Raw genomic sequence first — 14,507 nt, 5'->3', positions numbered from 1 at the left:
GGCGTGCTCCAGTTAGGGCGACGCTCAAAAAATATTAGTGACAATTAGGGCACGGTCACCGCGGCGACGTGCAACATTCTGAGCCGAAAGTGTTGCGGCGTGCTTCGGCCAAACCCTGAAAGAAGCAGTCTAGGCGTAACAGCAAGTTCAGCTTAATTCAGGCTCTGCTGGTCACCTCGGTGTGCAGTGAAACGTGCACTGTAGTACATACGCACGAAACAACGCACGCATAGCATGACGCTGCGACTGGTCTCCAGTGACGCACAGTCATGTATAAATGAGGTGGTATAGTGGACTTACTCTCTATACGGACACTAGCCGTGCCACACGCGATGGCTTTTAACTCACGCAAGGTCGAGTCTATGCGTTGGTGACAGCATTGTTTTGCGACCACGGTTTGCTGCACCAGTGTGTTGTCTACGGGCTCTCCAGTTAATTGACGTTAGAAAAAAAAAGATCAACGCGAGGCATGGACACCAGGACCTCTAGGTGCGCGGCACACAAGGCAAGATACAATGGTACACCGTTGCGAGTGTTCTGTGTTTGCCATGCACACAATTGAGACAGGCTCTAATAAGTGCAGGGCGCGTCGTTTCTGGATGGTTTCGTAACTCGGCGAAATGATACCAGCTGAAAGAAACCCCAGTTTAGAAACGTAAACGAAAAAAAAAGGGACAAAACATAATGGAGCTCGTGAAGTACGCAATGCTGAAACGTGCAGCTTTCTTTTTACCGAATTAAATCAGTCTCAGAAAAAAAACCGGTCGGAGTTAGGTTGAATGCGACGAAAGTTTAGAAAAACTGGCCAATCTAACCGGAGGAACTAACGCAGCTGGTTGCCTCCGCTTTGGTAAGGCCAGTTTAAGTCCGCTATTAGACGTAAGCTGACCTAACTCAAAGCTACGTATGAGGAACGTGGAAGGAACGGCACACCGCACTCACCGTTTCATGATGCCGGTGACACACGCCGGTGCGCCGACTCGCGTGCAGGGCACTCGAAGGAGGTAACGAGCGACGTTGCACTCGTCGACACTGGCAGACAGCGGCGGCTTAGGGGGCGGATGGAGAGAGTCAACACGAGGCTCCTTATCAGCTGGTCGAACCCATTGTGGAGCTAGATAACGGGGGGCGCAGCCGGTCTCAGTCACGCCGACGGGCAGGGTTGTGAGGCCGGGCCCGCGACCTGCGGATAAGACAGCGATGCCGCTCGCTCCGAAAACTCGCACGCGCGCGGTGCCGTCCCAAGGTGCTGCGCGAATGCACGAGTGCCACGCGAATGAAGCGGACAGAGCAGCAGGCAGCAGCTGCGGCAGCGGGTCAGTAAACCCAAGCGGGTTTCGATGCGCGCGCCCTCCAAGTAAACCTCCGTTGATTTCGCTTTCGGTTTCAGCGCTCAGTTTCGGTTCCGTTGCCGAGATTTCGAGTCGCGCCGCAGCACATTCTTTTGGATGCGACGATCATACTTTGCGCGGCAGCAACTGCGTTGCGCGTTGGCGTTGGTCGCGTTCACACACACACAAAATATATAAATAAAAGAGGTACGCTACCAAAGATAAGAAAAGATCACATAGTGTAAGACAGTTTCTTTTTTCAGCTGGTCCTGTTTCTCGAGGCCAGGGCGACGGAATCAGTCCGTTTTGCTTTTAAGTTCTGAGAGGTTTTTTCTGAAAAAGCAGCGCAAAAGAGACAGGATGAAAAGGAACACTTAGTAACAGGGCGGTAGCTTCAAATGAGGGCGTACGAGTTGTTTTTCAGGAAGAGTAATTTTTGTTCTGTTTTCGGTATTCGTACCACCACCCGTCCTGACATTAAATGTTGCTTGTTCATCCTGTATTTTTCGCGCTGATTTTAAAGATCTCAGCACAAACATGTCAACCCGCCCAAGCCAAAATTTTGATTGAGCATACATATGCATAGTCCCAGTGCGAGGAAACTGAAGCTACGGCGGCTTAGTAACACCGTGAACTTTACTGAGAGTTAAAGCTGGGCCACAGTCAGCGTCACGTGGGCTCGGAGAAAAGTTCACATCTGCGCACCGTCATGTTAAAATCACGCTTGTTGTTAGCACATTTCCCTCCAACGTAGCTGGAAGTCGCAATGTAGGTTAAGCTGGGCAATGGTTATCTGAAACAGGACTAGTCTACAGTCTGCGCACTTGTCACCATGCAAAGGAATGTCCGTGCCGTTATTATTGCGAAAGCATCACTAGGCTATGTCGGCGGGGTCGCGTTCGCAAAATGTGTCGGCAGCAGCTGTGGGTACCTCAGAAAAGTTAGCGTCAAACGAGTGGTTGTAATCTAAAAAGGATGATGTGAGGATGCTGCGCAAAAAAAAAGAATTTCGAAATCGGATGAATAGTTAATTAATTAGAGCCAAAAATGTTGAAAAAGTGGGTGGGGTCAGAGCAAAGGTGGCGCTAAATTTGAAAATGCCGGACGTATGGGACCACGTGACCGGAAGTGTGGGCGGAGCCAACGCGTGACGCCAAATTTGAAAGTCCGGAATGAATACTGGGGTGATAGGAGGGAAAATGTGCAGTTAATCAAAATGCATTCAATGGATAATGATTATAGAAAGTGCTAAGATGGAATTAAGGTGCATTAATTGTAAATAAAGGTGAGTTAATTATGAAGTAAGGTGAATGAATTGGGTAATTAAGGAACCAATTAAAAACAAAATAACTTGAAATGTGCAGACGTCATTGCTTTCGCATTACTCCAACGCGGGTTACCTCAGTGATCTCGAATTTTTGCACGCGCCACTGGCGCTTTGACATTTGCGGGCGCGGCAGGCACGCTGTCAGCCGTACTTCTGTGCTTCTGCATTTTCTTCTGGATATTCTGAAGAGGAGTTCTTTTCGGCCCCTAATATGCGCTGCTTTATTTTAGCGGCGGTACGTATCACATCACGGAAGCTAGAAAAGCAAGACAGCGTGAATTTTGTACCTGGATGCCGAAGTGAATACTGATCATTCAAGGCAATATCTCTTTTAAGTTCTTGATTACACGAAAAAAAAAATCGGTCCGAAACGGTGACATATGGAACTCTATTCAGTCTTTCTGAAGGGGACACCGATGACACCATGCATCTATCGTGTTCAGTAAAGGTCGATTCTGCGGCGCTCTGCTAGTGCGTTTGCGGAGGAAAGATACGCGTTTATTGCTGAGATAATCAGATTTCAAAGCTTTCCCACCGCATGGTTCAAACTCTCGACGTCCATATCGAAAAAAAAAAAAAAACTCCGTGATCACCATCTGGAAGTGAATTGCGGTTTGGCCTAGCCTCACGGATCCGCGTTTTGTCTATAGGCCCGGAAATTACTTGCAAAGATGGCCTGGAGGTGCCCGAGCCTGCACTTCATTTTCTGGTCCTTTTTGTTACCTTATAAAAGCTCCATTTTCACTAAAAGCAGTCACTTTATCATGATATCGCGGTAATCTATCGAGACAAGCAAACTTTAGTTTGTCCTCGTTTTAAAGGAAATAAGCACAGCGCACCGAGAGGATGCGGTGCGAAAAGGCGGAATGAAGTGCTGGCTAGCTACCATATATGCTTCTAAGAAATAACCACCGGCAGTATAGTGTACGGAGCATAATGTCGCCGAAGAGTAGAGAGTACAGCAAGCCAACTTGACGACAGCAGTCAAGATAGACGCGTCAGTTCTTCGAAGAGCTAAGGGGATGGAATGCCTCAAATGTGTTCCCCTCTTTTGTGACAGATGCTTCGCGCACTTCTGCTCTGGGCGCTGACTCCTACCCACTCGTAAACACAGCTAAACCCGGGCAATAAATGCTACCGAAATTGACATAACAATTGTGCAAAGTGCAAAAAAAAAAAAAACCGGCTGTCTTCCCAGTTTTGAAATACAGTGATAAAATGACATTAGAATCGTTTGCTTACCTTGCGTAGCAATTTTTGCTCGTGTTTACTAACAAACAGGCGGTTACGAGTAAGCGTCCTGTTCGGTCTGCCACCATCGTATCCGTGTTCTGTAGTTTGCAATTCCTTTAAAAGGCATGCACCAAACGGCTCAAATCACTGCTTTGTAAGTTGAAGTGAATGAAGTTTGTGAAATACACTTTTTTAGCATGTTTCGTCGAGTAAAGATTGTCACGTAAGGAGAGGGGGTTTAAATAGCGCGTTCTGTTTCTGAGCTGACGAATGACGTGCTCCGCCGGCGCTTCCGTATGCTCGAAAGCGTAGCCCGTAACTTCTACAGTGCAAACGATACGGCTACCATTTATCGCATTTTAAATGATATAGCTGTGACTTGCAACAAGGTCACGCGACATGAGATGTCATCGTCCTGCACGGAAGTTGAATCAGGAGTTTATTTCTGCCGTGGGAGCAACGGCAGTGCCTCAGACGGATTTAACCGAAGACTGATTGTTGCCGTCGATTTTAACAGGCGCAGAAAATTAAATGAATGAATGAATGAATGAATGAATGAATGAATGAATGAATGAATGAATGAATGAATGAATGAATGAATGGTGCACAACGTTAAGGTAGAGAGCTTTCCCGTCTAACGTCACCGATGCACGTGTGGCACGGTGGGCAGAACATTCGGCTCTTGACAGTGGGGTGGAGTAGCTAGGTGGGAAACTTGGGGAGACACTCAGATAGTAGTTATAGCATGTCGTTACCGTGTTTAAGTTACCGCGCTGCGCACGTCCGAAGACGTTTTAGCATACCGTCTGTCCCGTAACAAGTTACCGTAAGGCAAAAATGAGTGATGATAATGGCACATACCCCAGCATTAATTACAAAAATAATACGCATCTATTGCAAGCATTTCTTTGAGAAGCTGCATGCACTTTAATCATCATTTTCTCTGCATATACAGACATTAACACTACTTTTCTGTTAACGGCCTGCTCAGCGGGTTTAAAAATGCCCCGGCCAGTAGACTATATTACTACACATAACGCAGTAAGCTTGCGTAAGCTGCGCTTACTGCATTGCGAGCGCTGCACAAACACAGCTACGACACCTTCGGTTTGCCATGCGCAGGGTCGCTTCTGAAAAAAAGAAACTTGGGAGGGAGCGTCCAGCGACGGCCTTGAAGCCTCGAAGCCTAGGCATAAAAAGTAAAAATATAGTGAAAAGGAAAGAGCCGGTTCCCCCCTCGTGATTACGCCACGTGTAGCGAGCGGTTTGAATCCTAGCCCCTCTGCGTGCGCATGCAAAGATCAGCGCTGCAAACTGACTGTAGATCAACCTCTTTGTCGTGAGGGGTTTACCTTGTTGTAACCTTGTTGTAGACGCTCGCGCCACGGGCTGCGCAGACGCGCGCACTAAAACACACAAACACCGAAGAGTGATTGTATACGCACGACGTCGTGTTCATCGACCGGAAGTTTGTACACGCACGACGTGGTACGCTTGCGCTTCTGACGAGAAAAACCAATATCAACTTTGTTTCTCCGTGGCCTCCGTGATCAGCTCCGGCGGCGCGCCGCTGCTCTGTGCTCTATCGCGGAGGCCACGGTCCCACCGCTCCGTCCCAGCCGGTCATACGACACACCACACACTTTGCAATTACTTAACGTCCTTACACTCGCATTTGTGTCTTTTTTTTACTTTTATTTTTCCTAACTGCTGGCCCGAGAGGAAAGGCGGAGGGAGTGGTGAAAAGTCGTCCGCTTCTAAGCAGCGCGTTTAACTTATTTGTTTACGTCAGTCTTGTTTACAAAATTGTCAGTCCAATGTTTCCAATGCTGCTGCAGCTTTGCTGCGTCGCGAGCAAAATGTGTGTGTGTGTGTGTGTGTGTGTGTGTGTGTGTGTGTGTGTGTGTGTGTGTGTGTGTGTGTGTGTGTGTGTGTGTGTGTGTGTGTGTGTGGCGCGCGCGCCTGTAGCCTGTACAGACGCGTGTTCCAGAATAACAAAGCCGCTAATAATCGTTCTTGGCCGCCTAGACAGAGGCGCATTTGGCGGCAGGCGCGACCGCGAGCGCCCGCACCCCGCGCCCGAGCGCTGCTTAGAAGTTTCAATGATAAGGCAAAATACGTAACAGAAAGAAAGCAAGCAAGCGCGCATTTATGCTACACAGTTGGCTTTGCTCCCAAAGGCGATGCGCGTCGATGGCAGGGTGGACTCCGCTGCCGAATGCCGCGCGGTATCTACCAGAGGCAAGCGGTGTACCATTATGAGAGGGCGCGCCTCGAAGGAAGCGAAAGACGGGAGGTGGCGGTGAGGGAAGGGGAATGGTTCAAACAAACTTAAGAGTCGCGTCATGCAGGCAAGCCGAAAAAGTGCTCGTTCACAACGCTATATTAAGTCACGAACAGTGTATTCGCTCTGACTCGGAAAATTTCTGAACGCTTGTTTGGCGAACTTCTTCTCCCCTAAGCAGATCTCCATCACAGCAACGCCGAAATGCCTGTCGTCCACACTAGCGACCTGGTACGTAGAGGCCGTCGAGCATGGACAGGGGAGAGGAAAAAAACACGCAGCACGCGAATACGCGCGGCGAGAGCGAACGCCAATTTTCGTCGCTAGACGGCGCAAGCGACCCACGTCGTGCGTGCACAAACTTCTGGTCCGCGAACACGACGTCGTGCGCATACAATCACTCAACACCGAAACATAGGGGACTGACTGGGAGAGCGAAAAACTGGGGAGGGAGCGGCTTCACGAGCACTTGGCTTGCGAAGAAAAACATACTAATAATGCTTTTGTCATATTCATCACTAAATGCAGAAAAAAAAAGTTTCTGCATGCTAGAGTCATGGCCTCCGCGATCGAAGCGCGCCGCGGCGCCGGAGCTGATCGCAGCGGCCACGTTAGAGTTGAAGCGCTTTGACTTTTTGCGACTAGATGGCGCCACTAAGTTTACATCCAAACCGTCGCCTGTCCTTGCAAGATACTATTGTGCTTCCTTCTCGCTCGACAGATGGCGCTTCCAACTTGTGCCTGTTAACAACACAGTTGAAGAAAAATAAAGAAAAGCTGAGCATGGTGGCAATTGCCACCACCTCGTTTCAAAGGGGGTGCTCTTATCCATGCATCCATCCATCCATCCATCCATCCATCCATCCATCCATCCATCCATCCATCCATCCGTCCGTCCGTCCGTCCGTCCGTCCGTCCATCCATCCATCCATCCATCCATCCATCCATCCATCCATCCATCCATCCATCCATCCATCCATCCATCCATCCATCCATCCATCCATGTTAAAGCCCCTCAATAAACTTAATTGAGGGGTTTTAGAGCCCTTAGCGGCACAGTTCGTGGCTTTAGCACAGCGTCTCCTTAGGTAGCTCCAGGAGAACTTGCGGCCATCAGCTGATTTTTTTAGGCGTTTGTTAACTGTTAACTGTTTGAAAAAAATTCTCCACAGATGAGGCCGAGCGTAAAGCCCCTTTATCGACGCTCGCGCAAGACGACACATAACGCTACAGAGAAGCTTTGGTAGAGCGGGAACCAAGCAAGCCAATATTACAACTGTTTGCAACTTTTCTCGTTTTACTTCTCACTCAAGAATGAGGTATAAGGGCGCATCAAGTTAGCAGTCGCATTTGAGAGTCCAGCGGTTACGGTCCACCGATGGGGAAATGAATGTCTGTGTGTGAAAGCGACTGAACGCATGCCCTAGTGCGGTTAGGCGAGAACTGCATGCGATTTCTGTGAGGATGATGAGTGGGTGTTTTCTGCAGCCTACAAGAAACTTATACTCGGGTAGAACGTTGTGTGTTTATTTCATACATGAAGCAAAAAGTAGTAACTGCAAACCTGGATTACACACAAAACACCTCAATTCTACTGTTGTGTATACAATCAAAATAACAAACAGTACACGCAGCTCGGCTCCTTGTGGTCAAACAAGTTTGGACATTTTACGCAAGTCCTGGCCTTTTTCAATGAGTTGCGTTTCACTTGACAGCAGTACTGACGCATACGAAGGCTTATACCTATAATAATGGAGTAGCTTGGCAAGCATGTCCTCTCTGGGGATAGTACAAGGGAAAGTGAAAGTGAACTTCTCTAGTACAGCATAAATTGTTTTATCGTAGGCATCTCAGATTTGCGTATTCAGAGAAATGTTCTTCACCTTCCATAAAAAGCTGATAGAGGTGCATGTTAGGGTGCGTGAGTCTGCCCCTTGTTTTGCAATTAACGAGCTCAGCTTCGGGCACCTTTGACAAGCCTTTCGGACCCTCCTGTGCTTTTTTTCACGTAGTGTAGGTGGTCGGATTGAAAATTTTCCGAGATACAAACCCTGTAACTTAATAAATTATACCCTCAACAACACTTGCATCGTTGTTATCATATTCAAACACTTCGTCGCACTCCCAGCTCCCTTCATCGATTAGGCCGTCAAGCCTCTCTTTCAGCTGCTCCAGCTCGTTTAGCTCCTCCGATGCTGAGCTCTTATATGCATTCTTAAAGTCAGCCAAAGTCACAACGCCGTACTGTTCTTTCTCGGAAGCTGAACAGTTACCAAACCGCGGTGGCTTCAGGAGGGAGTAAAGAGACAGCATACAGTATAGTTACAAGAACGTTGGGAAAGTTGGATGTTCGTTTTGTCCACCCGCGTGTCGAATGACACCAAAAAAAAAAAAAACGTTCCAACGGGTACTGATTCATTTTTCCGGTCAGGACATTCCTGAAATCGCACTTTGTCAGCAGGTAGATTGAAAGCTCACGAGCAGATTTTAGCGTCACCCTTCCGCAATTGACCGGCTTAGGATGAGATCTTGAGGACTTTCTCCTTTTGCAACTTCTTCCCATTCGTCAAGCCAATCGGAGGCACTCTCAAGAACTTCAAGATCATTGCAGTCTATAGTCAGGCCTTCGAAAGCGCCGGCTCAGGGCATCAAATAAGTTGTTCACAAAGATTTTAAACTCAACGGTCGGCTCGACATTAAGCAGCCGAGGTGCTCATCTACGTGCGTAAAACAAAATTACTTTTGCTACGGAACTGTTGAAAATTTTCGTTGCCAATTTCACTCTCCTTTCAAGTATGTTAGAAGGACTAACATGGTTGAAAGTCAGTTTTGAGCCTACTCTCAGCTCAGTTGCGTTCTTGGTGTCTGGTATACAAACCGGACGCGGTAGCAAGACCATTTAATGAACTTTCTGGCTTTCTTCAACACTTTCTCGTCATACAGACGATTGCTTATGCACTTGAAGAGATGAGGTGCATCTGCGAAGACGTGCACCTTTCGCGATGAATCCAGTGGGTGCTCAAAGGTATTTACAACATGCCCCAGGGCACCGCTGATTCCAAGCTGTCTCCACATTACTCTATTAGTAGACGCGCCATCACAAATAACTCCATCAACAAGAAGGCCCGCTTCTTCTTAGTGTACAATGCATTGAAGGAGTAGCTGTGCTAGGAGCGTCCCTTTCGTAGGTCCCTTGGCGGCAAAGACAGCCACTGGCTGCAAATATTTTTCCCTGAACGGTGCGAAGGTGAAAACAAGCCCGTGATCAGCCGGCTCATTGATTTGGCTGTTTGGCTGTCCTTCTCACCAAAGTCAACAAGCCCGGCATATGTCATTGTATGTGAGTTCACCGTGATCTCCTTTGTGACTTGAATCTCGTCAAGAATGAGGATCCCTCTTCGTTTAAATGCTGGTTTAGGGGCAACTTTCATTTTAAGGGCCTTAAAAAACGCTTCGTCAAGACTACAGTTCAGCCCGATGTACTTCCTGATAGTCGAAACGCATGGCAGAAGTAATATGGCATTGCTGGGCAGGAAAGAGTATGCCGCAGGGCTTCGGATGTTTAGCAAAAGGCACAGCAGCAGCCAGTCGTCAGTGTATCTTCTGTGTGCATTCAGCTGCAGCAATGCACTCCTTTACAAGAAGCAACTGTGCTGCAGGTAAATCAACACTTTCTAGCTTCTCTGCGAGCCCTTCCTCTTTCACTTTTGCAAATTCTTGCTGACAGTTTTTCAGCTGCTTCATGAGAAATTTGTTCCGTGCTAAAAGCCTTGCTTGAGGCCGCAGTACAGCGGCTTTTGCATGGCGCAACGCGTTGATTCTTTCAAGTTGGCCAGACGGTACACCTGTCCTCAAAGCAGAAAGCCTGATCCGTTGAAGCGGTACCTTTAGCTTTGCCCTTGCCGTTTGGCGGTCAGCATACAATTGCAAAGTGTTCTGGAGGCCACTGCATAGCCGACATATGCCGCCTGCCGGCGATAATAACGGGAATTTGTCATTTTTTGGTTATCCACATGAGCACATTCCTGCAGCACAGACGGAAAGCTTTTTGAACTTGGTCCGCCGCAGCAAACGTTCACACTGTCAAAAGTTCTTACCATGCTCTCAGACGGGCTGATTCCTACTGCTGTGCAGTCACCTGGCCTGTCGAAAATGTAGGCTTCGACCGCCATGTCAGAGTTTACGACCAAAGACTTCTTATTAAATATACAGCAGCTTCCGTCACTGTACACTATGAGAGCATCACTGACCAAAACGTCTTTGATCCCCTCTTCGTCGATCCGATGTACTGCCCACGATGACCTTGGTAGGCACATGTTCGCTGCCAAATCGAATAAGTCCTCGAGTTTAGAGCTTCCGTGCCATCGCTGTTTTCCTCTCCACGGCTTGTGGCTGCGGTCTTCGACACTTCCGCACCATGTGATGAACCCTCAGGTATGCTGGTGTGATTCGGAGGACGCACAGAAGTTGCCACAGGTCTCTCTAACCGCTTCACTCTTTTTCGGGGACTCTTGATCTTCTTGGTAAGGTAACTCGGTGCTCCTTCGAAAAGTGAAGGCACAACGTCCTTTGTTAGGCCGGCTCTCCTACTCCCTGACACCAGAACGCGATCATCTATTTTGTAGGACCACGTTTTTAGAATAAAATGCGGAGCAAAATGTTTCTCACACTCAGGGTCCGTCCGCCATGCCTCCAACCTGGCGTCGTCATTTGGTGACTTGAAAAGCGACAACTTTTCCGCACAAGACTTGTAGCCAGTCTCACAAAAAGTCAGGAAGCACTTCCCCATGTCACCAGTGCATCAGTGTAGGGTGAAATCGAAGAGCAAGCTTCAAAATAGCGACTCCAAAGCAATAAACACGACTCACACAAAAGCGATATCCGGACGGGAAAAGGCGCGTAACAGCCGCTACGCGGGCAATATGAAGCGCACGCGCGCGCATGGAAGCTCCCTAACGGGCAGTAAAGCACCTTGATGTTTTTATCGAGGGACTTTAACGGGCAGTAAAGTCTCTGGAACTCTTTAACGGGAGCAGTTTGGTGCTCCTTCTCTTGAACTGCCGGCCAACTACTGCACTATCCTCTCGTCGCGGAGCAGCGCCTGTTCGTTGCCGTTCGCTCACCTAGCATCCAAACCATGCATCCAAACGTGGAAAAATTCATAATTGAGAAAAAGTCCTTCCTCGCCGGTCTCGATCGCGCTTCCCCAACTGTGCTGACTGGCGACTTAAACGTCGACAGGACGCCATGAAGTACAAGCAATTAGATGTTGACGTAGGGAACTTTGCTCTTAACGGGCAGAGAAGTCTGCCTCATGGCAGACTTCTCGAATAAAAACAAAAACTTTGCTCTTGAACGAAGAAACCAATACAATCCAGCAGATACCATCACGAAACATGTGCACGGATTTGGTCACAATGCGGCGCAGTTTGTAAGCTATTAATTATATGAACGCATTTCCCTGGCCACAATAAAGGCATAATCAGGGTGCAAGAAACGAAAACAATACAGAGCTAGCAAACGCAGTGGTCAAATTTGTATGCAATTATGCATGATCGATTTTACACTCACCGCCTGCTCCGACAGCAGATCCACTCACATCGTTTCATGGTGGTGTCGACTTCATTGGATCGTTTTCCTCTTTCCAGAAAGAACTTCTCTGATGCGACATCAGCATCTAATTGCTTGCACTTCATGACCTCGCGTAGACGTTTAAGTCACCAGTGAGCACGGTTGGCGAAGCGCGATCGAGACAGGCGAGGGAGGACTTGATGAATTTCTGCATGTTTTCAGGCGTTTCGAGGCGTTTGGCAGCGGCATCTTGTAGCGGCCACGCGCCCCAACCGAAGGTGGCAAGAAGCGCGCGAGTCACGGGCTGCGTGCACAGGGTGGTCACGTGTCCACGAGAGACCTTGTGCGCCACCCGAAGAGACTATATACGAAAGCACCCCGAAGCGCGAGGCATGAGCTTGTGGTCCCTCCCTCCCGCTCTCGTCAGCCTCTTCCTCCACCATTCGTGAAACTGTCACAATAACAGCTAGCGCTGCAGAAAAAGCTCCCCTTAGTACACTTCGAACATTTTAGTAGATGGCGTCTGAACACTACTATAATGATGTCAGGGCGATTCCGCCACCATGGAGGTCACGGCAGAGGCCATAACAGTTCGCCACAACTGCGATAAATACAGTCAAGCCCACTTACAACGGCTGCAATTATAACGAACGCTCGCTTATTACTAACTAGGGTGGTGCTACCGTAAAAAAAAATGGCGGTCGGTTTGCGCAGTTAGGCCAAATGCGAATTTGGAGCTCTACCACTGTAATGCCATTGCATTGCATTGTTTATCTTGGTTATGCTTTGTTATTCGGGATATTGATATGTGATCAAAGTGGTATATCAAGTGTATTCTGTGTGTTGTGTGTTTGCATGGAATGGATGAAGCAGAGTAGATATATGACGCAATGTTGATTACAGTCCTTCCATGCATGCATATCGGTCACGACTCCCATTCCGGCGTCATCGCTGTTGTCGTCGTCGGCGGCGGCGTTGTGAGCGTGCAAGCAGGTGGCTAACCTACTACCTAGGTCACATGACCTTGTGGCGTCATCAAAACCTGCCCACCATGGCAGGTGGCATGCACCTGTTAACTGCGTAGTAACCATACCTTCGGATGTAACCAGATGCAAGTTGTACATGGCGACCTAAATATATACTGTTGCGTTGCGTCGGACCCGACAGCGTACCCAACGGGTAGCGAAAAGCCGAGTCAGACGTCGAGCTGCAAGCCCTCGGACATCGCGGTTGACGCTGATGCAGAGACGGGTCGAGGAATAGAGAAACTTAACAGTGTTACGACCCAGCTTGAGACCCGCGATTATCACGGTGGCCGATTCAGCTGCGAAAATTTCGAAAGGTCGTTTGACCCCAAGATGACCCCATTAAAAAAAGGATGACTAGCTGGGAAGTGGCCGATGGAGCTCTTCCCAAGCTCGGCTCGGTGCGAACGACCTTCACTTTGGTCCCCGCAAGAAGCGACCGTCGATGGACAGACGACAGGGAAGAAGGGATTCACCACGTCTGAGAGGAACCGGAACGAATCGGAGGAAGCTGGCGCAGATGCGGCCGCGGCGCCAGCCCGTCTGCGCCACACCTGTGTTCGATGGACACGTGCTGCTTGCAGTAACGTTGTACCGCAGTGCGAAAGAGGTGCAGACTTGCGTTTCCTCCTCGCCAGTTCCCACGCGTGGACTCTGCACCAGGTGCCTCCGTGCTGTGCTGTGCCGATCTGTGTGTCGTGTTGAATTGCCGCCTGGTGAAGGGGCGGAGCCTTAGGGTATATAAACAGCGCCGTAACTGAAAACGAAGGCTCTGGGCCTTGGGTAAAAGGCTCATCCAGTCGCTCGACGTCATGAACTCTTGAATTTTTAACTCTTTGCTCTTATATTTTACAGTATGTAAATAAGTGCCTTAAAAAGTGCCGTTAGAACTGCTTGCTTTCGTTTCCCAAACTCCGAAGCTTCAGACTTTCCTCAGCCCGACGACTCAACACGCTACCAAATGGAGCCCGGGTTCGAGCTTTCCTGTGCGCCACAACCACAGAGATTCATTTACGTGGTGATCGAGGAGAATTAGGTACTGAAAATGAGCACTGAGGTTCTTTTTAAATAGGTACCACGTCCCTAGGTCCCTGGTTCGGGAATTTAGTTTAATTAAAAGCGTCCAATCACTGTCGTTTCGGTCACGTGCTCAGTCTTCGGGAACCGCCCACCACGAGGTCTCCGATACACTCTCGCCACTTCTGGCAAAATGCTGTCCAGGCTGTTCTTGCTGTAGTGATGACGAGCCCGAAAGGAGGCCGAAGTGGAGCGATGGTCAAAGCACCCGACTCAGTTGTCACAGCAAATGTTCTGTGCACTTTATTTATGTATATTAGTATGGCACATGCAAATGCCATACAAATGTGACTCACTGGTGATACAAATTATGCATTTAGAACATAACTTTGTAATTTTTGTTTGATAACCGCTGCTTTTGTTATGTTTAGTGTCCAGTTTTGTTGAGTGCCCTCTGAGCCATCGAAATTTGTTGTTCTCTGTGAGTACTCCTGAGCCAAATATTGCTATACATGTTACTCTTCTTCTTTCTTCAAAAAAAAATTAGTTTTTCGTCCATTTGTGTTCAGTAAACTTTTCCTGTGCCTTCCGGAGCTCAAATGTTGTGTTCTGATTGATGTGCATCGACTGCCTAGAGTGGCAGTCACTGATTATGCACTTGCAGTGCATCATGAATTAAGGACAACAAATGCCTTAAAATCCTGTTACCCAAGATCCCA

At 48.5% G+C, this 14,507-nt stretch overlaps 1 protein-coding gene and 1 pseudogene across 2 annotated transcripts in view; both read right to left on the bottom strand.

Moving 5' to 3' along the window:
* LOC149355042 (polyisoprenoid diphosphate/phosphate phosphohydrolase PLPP6-like) overlaps window positions 1-1,292 on the bottom strand; it is a 56,774-nt gene extending 55,482 nt beyond the window's left edge. Inside the window, exon 1 of one of the 2 annotated variants that reach the window (XM_089583602.1) lies at window positions 943-1,292. In XM_089583602.1, coding sequence (XP_089439728.1) covers window positions 943-950 — 8 coding nt within the window. In that variant the 5' untranslated portion in view covers window positions 951-1,292. The remainder of the gene's footprint in view (window positions 1-942) is intronic. The other variant, XM_089583601.1, reaches the window with a different exon arrangement.
* A 6,532-nt stretch (window positions 1,293-7,824) lies between these two features.
* On the bottom strand, window positions 7,825-10,964 carry LOC149355041 (uncharacterized; annotated as a pseudogene).
* Between the last annotated feature and the right edge of the window lie 3,543 nt (window positions 10,965-14,507).

The sequence above is a fragment of the Amblyomma mixtum genome, chromosome 3 (genome assembly GCF_055824585.1).
Source record: "Amblyomma mixtum isolate Tamu chromosome 3, ASM5582458v1, whole genome shotgun sequence".
Classification (NCBI taxonomy): domain Eukaryota; kingdom Metazoa; phylum Arthropoda; class Arachnida; order Ixodida; family Ixodidae; genus Amblyomma; species Amblyomma mixtum.
The sequence above is the reverse complement of the archived record's forward strand: the minus strand, read 5'-3'. Positions and strand labels throughout refer to the sequence as shown.